The following is a 14,230-nucleotide window of genomic DNA, read 5'->3' as shown; positions in this document are numbered from 1 at the left end:
AAGTAATAAAAGAAAATTAGATAAACTGAACTTTATCGAAATTAAAAACCTTTGTGCATCAAAGGACACCATCAAGAAAATGAAAAGATAACAAAGAATGGGAGAAAATATTTGCAAACCATATATCTGATAAGGATCTAGTATACAGAATAAAGAACTCTAATCACTCAACAACAAAAAGACAACCCAAGTAAAAATTGGGCAAAAGACTTGAACAGACTTTTCTCCAAAGATATACAAATGACCAACAAGCACATAGAGATGCTCAACATCATCATTAGAAAACTGTAAGTCAAAACCACAATATGGTACCACTTCACAAACACTAAGATGTCTACAACTTTAAAAATATCAAACATAAAAATAACTAGTATTAGAAAGGATGTGGAGAAATTGAAACCCTTGTACAGTGCTGGTGGGAATGTAAAATGGTCCAGCTGCTGTGGAAAAGTCTGGTGGTTCCTCAAAAAGTTAAACATAGAATTACTGTATGACCCAACAATTCTGTTCTTGAGTATATATCCAAAAGAATTGAAAACGGATGTTCAAACAAAATTTGTACATGAATGTTCATTCACATCAGCACTATTCACAATAGCCAAAAGGTGGAAACAACTCAAATATCCATCAACTGATGAATGGGTAACAAAATGTGGCATCCGTACAATGCAGTATTATTTAAACATATAAAGGAATGAAGTACTAAAGCGTGTTACAATATAGATGAATCTTGAAAACATTATGCTAGGTGAAAGAAGCCAGACACAAAGTTTATATATCCTATGATTCCAGTTATATGAAATATTCAGAATAGGCAAACCTATGGTGACAGAAAGCAGATAAGTTGTTACTAAGGGCTGAGTGCATGGGAATGGGGAGTGATTGCTTAATGAGTATAAAGTTTCCTTCTGGGGTAATGAAAATATTTCAGAACTAGATAGCAGTGACAATTGTACAACATTGTGAATGTACTAAATGCCACTAAATTTAGGTTATTAAATGATTTAAATGGTAAATTTTATGTTTTGTGTATTTTGCCACTACACACACTTATATCTCTCCCAAAATGAATGGGGTCAAAAGGGAGAGAGTATAGCATATACTGGTTACATAATCAGATCATATAGATACAATTTTTTAAATTGCGGAGAATGGAGAGAACCTCTGCAAAAAATTGTTTCAACTGTCTTCAAAATCGAATAATTGTCATCCTTAGATTTTTGTATATATATTGTGGGAACGAGTAACTGGTTAAGTGGGAACAAGTAAATGGTTAACTGAGCATATTCTAATTCTATCATCCCCTCTGTGTTTGAAAACTAGAATTCTAGAAGGATCAATCCAATAACTATGAGTATCCCCGGCACTCAGACTAAATACTAACTTAATCATTTCTCAGCATTTTGGCTAAGATCAAGTGAAATACTAATTTGAATAGAAAAAAAAACAAACAAAAAAATTCACACATACACACAAAAACAAAACCCAAAGGCTTCTTCAAGAAATGGCTGGTTCCAGGACTGGGATAGGAAATGTACAGAATGAGGCTGGAATATCTTGTCATCTCAATAGCAAGGTAGCTATTAAAGACTATTAGGGTTATGTCCAAAGGACGTAGGAGCTAAATTGAAGAGGCTCCCACTGGCCAAAGATGGGACAATTTGAGCTCTAATTATGTTAATAATTGCAATGGATTAAAAAACATCCAATATATTTAAATATGAGTTTATAATAAGAATTTATAGAATTAGAATATCACCATATTGCAACCCCCAGTGAATAAATGAGTCTAGGCATTGAGTGTCAACAGCTGCTAACAATAGTCGATAAACTGTACATTTCTTTTGTGTGGTTTCCTAGATCTGTTTTATTTTTAAAAATGAAGGATAGAAAGGTAGGACATAAAAGTTACAGAAGAAGAAGGAGAATGGGATAGTGGCAATTTTTAAATCTGTACTGGCTGAGAATTTTCCAGAACTGATAAAAAGATCCTAAAAAGATCCATCTACAGATATTTTTGTTGAGGATATGTAAATATGATACATAAATAACATTTATATTATGTAATTAAGTAAAATAAAAATAATATTTATATATAAGCATAAATAAATACGAGGCATATACAAAGAAAATGAACTGAAAAAACACATAATAAACTGATAACAAGGGTGAGGATGAGAGAAAGCAGAATTGGGGGGAGGTCATCAAACAGACTTTATCTGTAATATTTCACCCTTTTTTCAAGGAGAATATATTTATATATAAAATTTTAAAGTTATTTAAAAAACATTCTTGTTAAGAAAAGTGCTGTCAACAGAAGCATCACATCCACAAAGGCAGATGAATGCAAACAGACAAAAGGCTAAATACAAGTTCTCTAGGACAAACATTCCTAGCAGCAGTAAGAAATTTTCAGGGGAAAAAAGTAAAATACAATTCTTTCTCCACCAGTTGTCTTATCCGCAAGTACTCAGAACAGCTTTAGAGAATGAAAAAAATCCCCATGGATTCATATGCAGAAAATGAAACTTCTTCGACACTTAAAAAAGCGCTAAACGACACAAATGCCCTCCACAGCAGGCTCTCTGAAATACACATATTCCTACTGCAAGACCTTTGCTCTTGCTGTCCTCCCCAGTGGTCATGTACGTCTTACCCCCTCACTTCCTGAAGGTCTCTGTTCAAATGCCACGTCCTCAGAGAGGCCCCCTCTGACAACTCTCCTCTCTAAAATAGCAAGCGCCCTTGATCCCCTTTACCCCTTCTCTGCTTTTTTCAGAGAGGTACTGCTACTTCGTGTGTTAAATATTGATCACATTTATGGGTTTACTTTCCCACCCAAATGTGAGCTCCATGAGGGCAGGACTTTTGTCAGTTTCCTTGCCAGTTGTATCCATAGCACCTAGAACAGCACCTGGCACATAGCTGGAGTCCATGAGTATCTTTTGAATGAATGGCTGAATGGGTTCCCCAAACTCTGCAGGAACTTTCCTCAGATGGGGGCTGAGCAAGGGCAGGGGAGGGAGAGGGGCTCACCTCTACGTTCCAGACGTAGGAGCTGTGGAAGAGCTCTGACCACATCTTGCCTACTTTGTTGATGTCTTTGACATCCCAGATATAGACGCTGTGGTCCCTATACACACAGGACAGCCACTGGTGGATGGGGTCGAAGGTCAGCGCCACTGTATCGGGGTAGACTGCTTCTGTCTTCCTGCAGAAGAGGAAGCTAACAAGGCAACACAGGTCACACCAATCACCATTAATGTCACTCACAGCCACCTGTGGTGACACTCAAGCTGTGTCTTGCCTGGCAGTACCATGATGGTCCACCTCTCCTACTCTAAGTCCACTTTTCCTGGCTCCCTCTTCCTTTGCTTTGTTTCTGATACAGAGGTTAAAAAGTGGAAGCTTTTGCTTGGCCCCTGAGAGCATTTGAATTTTCAACTCCTGTTAACATTTTTCTCCCCTCATTTCACCAACTCAAGCTTCATCCTCCCTCTCTGAGCATGGAAGGATAGTGAGCACATACCTCAGGCTTTCTCTCTCAGGGCCCCACTGACACATGATCAAAAGTCTCTATATAAGGGTGTAAGGGAGCCATCTCCTGGCCTGGAGCCCTTCAAAGGCTACAGTTTACTGATCACCTACTCTGCGCTGAGCCAAGAGCTTTAGCTGTACTGAATCCCCACAATCTCCATGAGAGGAAGGCAGTATATTTTACAGAAGAAGAAACTGAAGCACAAGTTGATAGTTACCTGCCTGAGGCCACACGGCCCATAGCAGAAGCTAGCAGAGCTAGGCAGCCCAGCCACTACAACACACCACTGTCTGTGGGTTGCTGACCCACCCTCTTTCCTCTGAGATACCCAATAGCACTCTCCAGGCTCTTAGAAAAGGCACCCAGGAAGTAGTGCCCAGGCATCCAGCATCCCCTAATTAGGTAGCTATCCTCCCCGACCAAACTGATTCACAACAAAGGGAAAATACATCACAACTCAGCCCTCTCACCCACTCTTGACACGGCAACCAGAGGGATCTAATGCTCAAAGCCAATGCCTAAAATCCCTGGTGGTCTATGGCCATGCCACTCTGAACATGCCCAATCTCGTCTGATCTTGGAAGCTAAGCAAGGTTGAGCCTGGTTAGTACTTGGATGGGAGATCAGGTGCTGTAGGTATAAAAAAATAATAATAAAATAAAATAAAATAAAATCCCTAGTGGCTGCCCATGGACCTCAGAACAGACTATAAGCTCCCCCCACCGGCCTCTATCAATTCCCAGACCTGTCTTCTACCATTTTCCCCTGGCACAGTGGGCTCCGGCCACACAGGCCCTAGCTGTTCCTGTAACATGCCAAGCTTGGTGTGCTATCTCCTTAAGCCCTTCCACTTGCTGTCAGGACCCACCTCTCCACACAGCTGGCTCCTTCTCACCAGAGAGGCTTCCCCTGGCCACTCAATCAATGCAGTCCCAACCCCTAGACACTCTCCTTCTGGAGTCTCTGCTCTATTTCACTAAACCATTTATGACTATCTAAAATGATCTTATTTGTGTACTTGCTTATCATTGAGCTCCCTCACTAGACTGAAGACTAGTGGTGGCAGAGATTTTGCTGCCTCATAGCTGTATCCTTCCTGTCTAGGGCTGGCCAGTATGTAGGTAGATCTGGAAGCATGGATAGGTACCAGCAGGCAGACTCTGGGGGGGTCCCTCCCCCTCCCTCTGCCACGTAGTACCTGGGCTCCAAGCCCTGGGCCACATCCACCCCAAGGTAATGCGGCCTGGGCAGGTTGGCAAGGTAATGTAGGTTGTGGGCCTGGAAGATGCGAACTATCCCATCTGTGCAGCCGCAGAAGATGAGCTCCTGGCTGACACAGAGGCAAGAAGACAGGGAGACCTGTGGAGGCAAAGGTGACCCAAGTGGTCTTTGTGCTTCCTATGGGTCAGTTCAGGGACATGGGGACTGACTGGAAAGCCTTGGGCCTTCCGAGAAGCCTATAGTTTCTTGGGCCTAAGAAGCCCATCTTAGCAAATTTTAAGATTTTTAGAATCAGGATAGACAGGTACAAATCTGGATAGAGCTATCACAGCTACCTACAGAGGAACTCAGCTATGGGTGAAAAATATCTGTTCAGCAGACTGTGACTTCAGATGGGTCACTTTCAGTAACAGGGTTGAATTTTAGGCTTAAATTGTATTCCCTGTTACTTAAAAACAACTTCACAGAGGTTATACTCAAAGCAACATAGAAAAAAGCTACTATATACAAGAAGGCCTGTCTATCCCACCAGGACATTCAGATAGAAGGGGCAGGAAGTGCCAGAACTCTGGACACAAATTAAGAGTTTTTTCAAATCCACAGGGACTTAATTTATGAGTCACTGAAGACAACTGGTCAGGGGCTACACATCTATCAGTCAAAAGCTTCTGACTTGATTAAAAGCTGCATGAGTTCTAGCAAGAGGATTCAAAGGAGAAAAAAAAAAAAGATGTTTAACCAACTAGGAAAGACAGATAAAACTTGGAATTCTTCCATACACCTGACACCATACCATTAGCCCTAAAGGTGAGTCACAGTGCAGGAATAGAAAAAGTAGGGGAAACTGAGATGCTCAGCCAAACAGGCATCCAAATCTGGAAATGGGAAGACATTATGGACTCAAACTCTCAGATCCTGAAGAAAGTGGTTCTGCAATTGATTCATATATCATCCTTTAGTTTAAAATGCGGTTTTTGTTACAGGCTTTTTTGACTGAAAATTATTGAGTCAATGATACCTTAAATTTAAAAAAAAAAAAAATGCAGTACTCCTACTAGCTAAGAGTGCTCAATAAAGAAGAGAAATGTGAACTGAATCAAACAGTGATGGGAAAGCAATTGTAACCTTGATCCCCATTACAGGGTACCAGGCACTGTTCCAAATGCCTTACCTATATTACCTCATGTGACTCTCTTTGTTGACTCTGTGAAGTATTTTCATTTTACAGATGAGGAAACTGAGGCTCAGAGAGGAAAAGTCACTCACCAGAGTCACACAAGCAGAACTTTAAGTCAAACTCAGAGCTAGTATGGTCAACTACCAGGCAGGGACACTGCTGAGTTTCCCTGGAGACCATGTCAAGGAAAGAACGTTTCCCTCATCGATAGCACAGAGGGAAGATGGGGTACCTTCAGGTTGATCCACTTCTCCAGCACCCTCTTCTCGTTGAACTGGCAGAGGAGGCCCGAGTAGGACACACAGAAGGTATTGCCTGCAATCTGGCCCCGGCCACAAGCCACGCCACAGAAGATATTGTTGTGCAGCTCACCCAGGATACCTGAGCGCCCTATGAGGGGCACCGTGCCTGTCACCTGGAGGCACAGCAGGGCACAGTGAGACAATGTCTACATGGCCTAGACCCCAACAAGGTCATGATGGGCCTCTCATGACCAGAGGATACAAAAAAATGAAATAGAAGGACTCTAAGAAATTCTTCCAAGTGGAGGAGAAGGGAAGAAAAAAACAGAACACACACTTCCAGGCAGACTGGCTGGAAGATGGCAATCCAGGGATGAGGTCTGGCCCCAGGGTGCGGGGAGGAGGTGAGCACAGGGGGATTTCCCAGCAGGGCCTGCCAGCTAGCACCTGGAGAGCAGGCCAGAAGTAGAAGCCAGACTCCTGAGAGGCTAAACAGCTCCTGAGATTACTGCCCCCAAATCTCAGAGAAACAGGTGTCCATACTGCCCATGATGGTTACTCCCCGGGCCTAGCTGAGGGGGCGGGGACAAAAAACTCACCTTTGTTTCAGTAGAGACTTCCAAGAACCAGAACCTCACATGCCGGTTTCCAACTGTGACAAAATAGCTGCTGTCCTCTGAGAAAGAGAGGGCGATGACTCTGCATGATACCTTGTTGGAGGCCACCACAACATCTTTCTGGAAAAATCAGTGCAGAGAAGTTCATACTAGCACTCACCCCACTGGACTATTGCCCTTAGCCTTTGCCTTCAGCCCTGTGTCCTCCTGCTCTCCCCAGTTCCAAGTCTGTTTTCCTTGGGCCCTCCAGTGAGCTGCTTTATGGGAAAACCTAGGTGTGGCACTCTTATCATTCCCACTACAGAGGAGACTGAGGCTTGGAAAGGTTCCCATGTGACTAAGTTGGAGAGTAAGCTCTCCAAGGGTCCAAGCTCTACAGCTCACACGTGATTGAGGACAGGCAGAGCTGGGAGGTGAGGATGCCACTACCATGGCTGCCATAGATAATGCTCCCACTCTGAGCCCTGCTGAGCTCTTCACAGGATAACTCATGGAATTCCCTCGATATCTCTATAAGGAAGGTGCTTCTCCCCATACTCTGCCATGTTCAGAGGGAGGATGTCATGTGCTCAAGGTCACGTAGTGAGTTATGAACAGAGCCAGGACTTGGTACCCACTTCTGCTGACTCCACGTCCTCCCCTAGCTGTTCCAGTCTTCTATATCAACTCACTGAATTCTTGCAACTCAACCAGGTAGATACTATTACATCCATTTTACAGATGAGGAAAAAGACCCACAGAGAAGTTAAGTCACTTGATCAAGGTCATAGCTGGTCAGTATAAAAATAATCATATATCTCACTAGTTGAGAACTTGTCATATGTCCTACGATAAGTGCCTAGAACAGGGATCAGTATGGAGTAGGTGCTCAATAAACATGTGCTGGATGAATGAGCGCTTTACCAATTCATCTCATTTAGTTCCCCTGATGCCTGAGACTCAGGGCACTCCAGCAGCTGGCTGCCTGCCCACACACCCAACAGTTGGCTCACCTTCCAGTCCCAGACATTGAGTACCATGTCGTGCTGGTAGCCCATGGAAACGATGTGCTTCATATTGGGGGAAAAGGCCACACAGGCCACGCCGTACTTGTGGCCCAACATCTCCGCCACCTGACTTTTCTCATCCACGTCCCAGATGCGTACAGCAGGCCTGTGTCCATTCTGGGGAAGGTGGGGCCATTACTGCTGCTGAGTTCTGCACGAGGCAGGGCTAGAGGGGCTGGTAGGGCTGAAGTTGGCGTTACCCCTGGGTGTGCCCGAAAGCCACCTCCCCCATCTGCCATGAGGCTTTTCTGGCCCAGGAAGGAGCTATTCCAGGGACTCCCCAGGCCTGATGGGGACAGAAGGAACGGCCTCAATACCCCTCCCTCTCCTCACACTCAATTATGATCATGACTCACCTCCCCCGTCACTATGTACTTCCCATCAGGGGAGAAGGCCAGTGCGCTCAGAGACTTCCTGGGGGCAAGGAAAAGGGATGACCACTGGTTCCAGAGGGTGGGCAGCCAGACCCCAGCCTGGCTGTGCTCACAGCACTCTGCTCACTCCTCGCTCCAAAGCCTGGAAAAGGCCAGGAGAGGTGAGTGCCAGCAGCTCCCACAGAGCCAGTGCTGCCTGTGTGCCCAGCATAGCACGCAGTGTTCATGCATTCCCTGCTACCAGAAGGGGGCAGCGGCACAGGTTCTGTAAAACGAAGGCCCCTTCCTCTTAAAACCCTAAACCCAGATGGGTGGACACTGAATGGGGATCCATCCTTTCCTCTCCTTCTACACAGTGGGCTCCCTAAGACCCACCAGCCCTGTAACCTTGACAAATTCAGATGCAGGAAACGGTACAGATCTGGCCTAACAACGGAGGTGGTGCTGAAGGGAGGATGCTGGCAGACATCACAGAGACAACTGCAGCATGTGCTCCACTGCTAACAGCTCAAGGTGTTCTGGAAAACCCATAAACAATCAACGTGTTTCTCTATGACACTCCCAGCTAGCCTGCATGAGGACTGAATGACCAGACTAGTTTGTATGTTATTTGGCAGGGAGTTTCACTGTTCCTAGACCATGCTGTTTTTGTCTCTCTCCTCTTTCTTTCAATCCTGTTTTTACCCCTGTTCCTTAATAGTCTAGTAACTGTCTCTCTCACGTGAGTTAATGGTGTGCAGATAACTAAGTAAATGCCTCTGAGCAAATCGTTGACAATCTCATAGAACCTTTATCATCATCAGCTCAACCCTCTGGTGGTTTCCCATCGCTCCTATAGAAGCGGACAGGGCAAGCTGCCTACCTGATGTTCACTCACCCCTCCTCCCTCACTGAAGGAACCCCGATTTTAATTGGGATGGCAATGTCCCTGCCTAGAGTACATTCCTCACCTCTCTTGTAACTACATAGGTACAGCTACATGACTTAGTCTAGCCAGTGAAAGGTGCTGTGTGTGATTTCTAGAAAAGCTTCTCAAAGAGAATCCTTTGCCCGCCACTCGTTCCCCTTCTGAAAAACATGTCAGCCAGAACTCCACCTGGGGTCATGCAGCGACTTCAAGAACAAAGGCTCACAATAAGCATGGTGGAACAGAAAGATAGGAGTGGGGGTCCCTGATGCTTGCAGAGACACCGGCCCCCTGGGTACCCACCTCCAGACTTCCTACATGCAGAAGAGCATGGCCTTGTGTTTAAATCACATTTACTATGGGGTTTCTGTTGTCTGTAGCTACTTCCAACTGACTGTCACATGCCCTGACCTTGTGCCCAGCCCTCTGCCAAATGCTGTATGGGCATCGCTACACTGATTCCTCACACTCGCTCCATGAAGTCAGGATTCTCATTAGCTGGTTTTGGGGATGAGGAGACATAAACACAGGGAAATTCCCTGCCCAAGGTTACCTAACCAGACAGTGCAGAGCCTTGGCCTTGAGGTCAGAGGTTCCCAATCCTGCATGTCAGAATTCCCTGGGGAGTTTTTACAAACTGCCAAAGCCACGCTAAGACTAGTGAGTAAAAGTCTGGTGAAGAACAGGATAATATCTGCAGAGTTTCAGAGAAAGTTCCCTTCAGAGAAAGTTCCCTCACTAATCACAAAGAGGAAAAGAGAGGCTTCACAGCGGGGAAGCTTGACAGACGCTACCTCAATCAAGGGTTCAAAGTGAACACCACCAGTCATGGGAGAGATCAACATCATGAACTTCCTGATAGAATGTACTGAGAAGAACACAGCATTCCTTCTGAGGTGTTCCTGACAAAGACGCAGACCTTGAATCTATCTATGAGGAAACGTCAGACAAACCCAAATGTTGACACATTCTACAAAATGCCTGGCCTGTAATCCTCAAAAGTGTCAAGGTCACAAAAGTCAAGAATAGATGGAGGAATGGTTTCAGACTGAAGGAGAGTGGAGACAATAATACGCAACGCATGATTCTGGACAGAATCCTTTCCTATAAAAGACATTCTTAGGACAAATGGTGAAACTTGAATGAGAAGTAAATAATAGTGATGTACCAATTTTAATTTACTGATATTGCTGAATGTATTGCAGTTCTGAAGGACCATGTAATTTTTTTTTTTTTTTTCAGGAAATACACGCCAAAGTGTTTAGAAAAACAGGGGCATCTTATCTGCAGCTTACTCTCAAATGGTTCAGAAAAAAATGATTATGTATGTAGACAGAGAATGATAAAGCAAAAGTGGTAAGATGTTAACATTTGGAGAATATGGGTGAAAAGTATACATGTACTCTTTGTACTATTCTTCTAAGTCTGAAATTATTTAAATATAAAAAGTTTAAAAAGTTGCCAACGATCAGGTCGTACTCCAGGCCAATGACTAGGCCTTCTCTGGGAATGAGGCCCAGGGATCAGGTGACTCTGAGAATGCTGCCAGGGTAAAAACCTTGACTCTGGCCACACCACTCCTAAAACAGCTCTATTGGTGGTTGAGAGAGGACCCTTTCCATGCCATCTGAGTCAGATCAAGGTTACCTACTCCACTGTCTACAGTAATCAGGAAGGCAGCAGGGAGGACGCGAGCTCAGACAAAGGTCATGAAGCTCCAATCCATAGCTGCCACATGGGAATGTGGGCCCCGGGGGCCAGAATCTCTAATTTTCCAAAAATGAAAGAGACATATGGATTTTTATGAAAAAAAACTTTAAATATCGTCGACTAAGTCCAATCTTTAAAATGCACTGTGTAAACAAATCTGTGGCCCTTTGCAATTGTTGCCTTACGAACACATTAACAATAGGAGGTAGCTATTATATTTCAGTGGAAGTCAAGGTTCAAAAAGAAGTGTCTCACCTGATATCACATAGTGAATAACCTCTTGATTCAGGACTGGAACCCAGTTCTGCCCTCGCTACCAGTGACAGAACTCACGGTCAGGAGCCAATGACCCAAGAAGCCCCTTCCAAGAGGAAATTTGTATCTGCTATACCAATAGAGACCTGCCATATCTTAAGGACTGTAAGGGAATGAGAAAACCCACATCTTATCTATCCACCTAGAGAACCAGGCCACAGGAGTTATGCCAGACATGCAGTCCCTCACAAAGATCACAACCCAATTGGGACCAAAGTCGCAGGATGACACAGTGATCAATCAGTCCCAACTTGGGTCTACTCAAGGCCAAAGGCCTTCTCAGTAAAGGGGCAGCTGGAGGGATCTTTCTGAATCATATTCACTCATGAAATAATAAGTGCCATCAATGTGCTAGATACTGCTCTAAGTGAAAGAGACATAGCAATTGACTAAAAGAAAATCCCTCAGAGATCTCACACTGTGGAAGGGAGACAGACAGTGAATATCATAGTGAGGAAATTAAATATTGTATGAGAAAGGAGTATATTTGGTAGAGAAAAGTAAAACAAAGAAGAGAGATAGAGCTTCCTGGAAGGCTGGGGTGTGGAAAGCATATCCTTGGCCTATAAATCCCCTAGTGGCTTCTCTTTGCAATCAGAATCCAACTCTGTCCCTAAGGCCCATCTGATGAGGCTTCTGTCTCTTCTAGACTCATCTCCCCCTTAGCCACTCCTCCATTCCAGGCACATGAGTCCCTTGCTGCTCCTCAAGCAACCTGAGATTTTTAACCACTGCCAGGCCTTTGCCCTTGATGTTCCCTCTGTCTGAAGCACTCTCTCCTCACTTTCACGAGTCACCCCCTCACTTTTTTCAAGTCTCAACATCAGGGAGGCCTCCCCAGAGCCCTCTGATATGGCTCTTCCCCGACTCTCTGCCTGCAAATCTGCCCTAACACATCCCTCATCATTTCCTTCATAGCAATGGTCACAGTGGGCTTACCAACCAATTAATTCAGTCTGTCTCCTTCACTGAGCTGTCAGCTCTATAAAGAGCAGGGATTCTCATCTCTTTTGTTCACTGCTATGTCCCCAGCACCAGGGACAGTACCTAACACAGAGCAGACACTTCGTAAATGTTGCTGAGCTGATGGGTGAGTGAATGAGTGAGTCACCCACCCAGGAGCACTTCCATGCAGTGTGGGGAAGGGGAGATGTCCCAGGACCCTGGTCCCAGCCCTACCCCTTACCCAGGCCCCAGCCTACCTGGCAGTGTTAAAAATGTGCTGTTGCTTGTTTTCCTTGGGATCCAAGATCACGACCACACAGCTGGGGAGAGAGAAGAAAATGTGCCCAAACTAAGGGGAGGACTGAGGTTCAGGGATGATTCTGTTCCCAACAGAAGATAGCCTGCACATAGACAAGGTTCCCTCAGGGCAGAAGATTCTCTCTCTGGTCACCTCTTCCTCCAGGTGTTTATGCTGAGGATTCTAGGGCACTTCACATTATTATTAATACATTCTTAAATAGAAACCAACACCTCCTCTGCAACTACCCTGCCATGCTTGGGCTAATAAAGATTTTATGTGCACAACCTCTTTAAATCCTCACAACTGCCAAGTAAGGTCAGGAATCTTAGTCCCATTTTATAGATGAGGAAACTGAAGCCCAGAGAGGGAAAGTCCTTTGCCCAGGTCTACCCAGTATGGATATGAATCCAAAACTGTCAAATTTAAGAGCCTGCCCTTATACTCTAACCTGTACTGCTTTCTTCCCCAAGACTCACTAACAGATACTGTTCACCAGGAATGATCATGGGTATGCCCCACCCTGCCATGGTAGGGTGAGGGGGGTCCCTTTGGTGCCTAGAATAGTGTCAGGCTAGATCGGTATTTGTGGAATAAACAGTTGCAGAATGTCCTTCAGTCTTCTCAACTACTCAAGTGGAGGGTATCACTATTTTTGTTTTACAGACAGAAGCAGAGGCACAGAGAGGGGCACACAGTAGAGCAAGGATATAAATCCAGGTAGTCTAATACTACAGCTTGGGTGTTAACCACCCATCTTTCCCATAATCGCTGCCACCTCCCAACCTGTAGTCACAATGAGGCTTTCACAACGCTCGCTACATGTACTGTTCTAGACAAAGATGGGCCCATGGAATCCTTTCTACAAGCCCTGAGAGGTAGGCGGTATTATTTGCATTCTACAGATGGAAAAGCTGAGGCCCACCCACTCACTCACCCTGCTAGGTAGGCCACATGGCCTGTGTTGGGGTCACAGGTTAAGCCGCTGCTGTTCTGGGCTGTGATGCCGAGCACCTTCTCCAGTGACACCTGCAGGGAAAAGGCTCAAGTCAAAAGCACCTGCCCCAGCATCCCCCATGTGGCATAGCCATCTCAGCTACCCATTCAGTTCCTATTATATTCAACACACTCACTGAGCTTCCATGGCCGTCTATCAGCAGCTAACACTTGTCTTCCTCAACATTCCTTTGACAAATACACAGTGCCAGGTAAAGGGCACAGAATGGTGAGGAAAACAGGAAAAAATCCCTGCCCTCCTAGAGCTCACATTCTGGTGGTGATGGGATGAAGGACATTCCAAGAAAATGAACAGAAAAAATATGCAAAATAGATATCAAGTGATGTTAGAAGCAATAAAGAAAAACAAAGCAGGGAAGGAAATTGAGAGCACAGGGGAAGGGGAGAAGGCCTCACTGAGAAGGTGACCTTTGAATAATTTCCAAGTATTTTATGTAGATTAAAGACTTGAAACCTCACAACGCAAGAAAGAAGGCACTATTATCAGCCCCATTTTACAGATGAGGACATTGAGGCCCAAGGTCCCACATCTGCAGAGTGGCAAGGTGCGGATACAAACCCAGGTAGTCTGGCTCCAAAGCCAGCACTTTGGGCCCTGAAGGAGAGACACAGCAGTGAGAAAAAGTGGACAATGTCCAGTCTCTCATCAAATGTATAGTCTAGAGGTTCAACAACTAAAGAAACAAGTGAATAATCACATTTAAAATTTAAAAACTCACTAAGCAAAGTGAGTTAAATAGCATTACCCATCATGGCTGAGCAAATTTAGAGTATGGACTCACAGAATTATGGTATTTTCATATTTTGAATAGACTAGTTTCTA

The 14,230-nt window shown here is 44.7% G+C and overlaps 1 protein-coding gene across 6 annotated transcripts in view; it reads right to left on the bottom strand.

Annotated features, from left to right (window-relative positions):
• Window positions 1-14,230, bottom strand: part of WDR62 (WD repeat domain 62) — a 42,941-nt gene that overhangs the window by 25,893 nt on the left and 2,818 nt on the right. For 5 of the 6 annotated variants that reach the window (XM_023524178.1, XM_023524177.1, XM_011381832.2 and 2 more), the window contains 8 exons: window positions 13,328-13,419; window positions 12,350-12,412; window positions 8,198-8,255; window positions 7,788-7,958; window positions 6,778-6,915; window positions 6,169-6,351; window positions 4,737-4,897; window positions 3,037-3,226 (listed from right to left, as the gene is read on the bottom strand). In XM_023524178.1, coding sequence (XP_023379946.1) covers window positions 3,037-3,226; window positions 4,737-4,897; window positions 6,169-6,351; window positions 6,778-6,915; window positions 7,788-7,958; window positions 8,198-8,255; window positions 12,350-12,412; window positions 13,328-13,419 — 1,056 coding nt within the window. Of the gene's footprint in view, window positions 1-3,036; window positions 3,227-4,736; window positions 4,898-6,168; window positions 6,352-6,777; window positions 6,916-7,787; window positions 7,959-8,197; window positions 8,256-12,349; window positions 12,413-13,327; window positions 13,420-14,230 lie in introns of those variants that run through there. The other variant, XM_023524179.1, reaches the window with a different exon arrangement.

Source organism: Pteropus vampyrus, unplaced genomic scaffold (assembly GCF_000151845.1).
Source record: "Pteropus vampyrus isolate Shadow unplaced genomic scaffold, Pvam_2.0 Scaffold452, whole genome shotgun sequence".
In the NCBI taxonomy this organism is placed as follows: Eukaryota; Metazoa; Chordata; class Mammalia; order Chiroptera; family Pteropodidae; genus Pteropus; species Pteropus vampyrus.
Note: the sequence above shows the minus strand (reverse complement) of the source record. Positions and strands in the feature narration are given on the sequence as shown.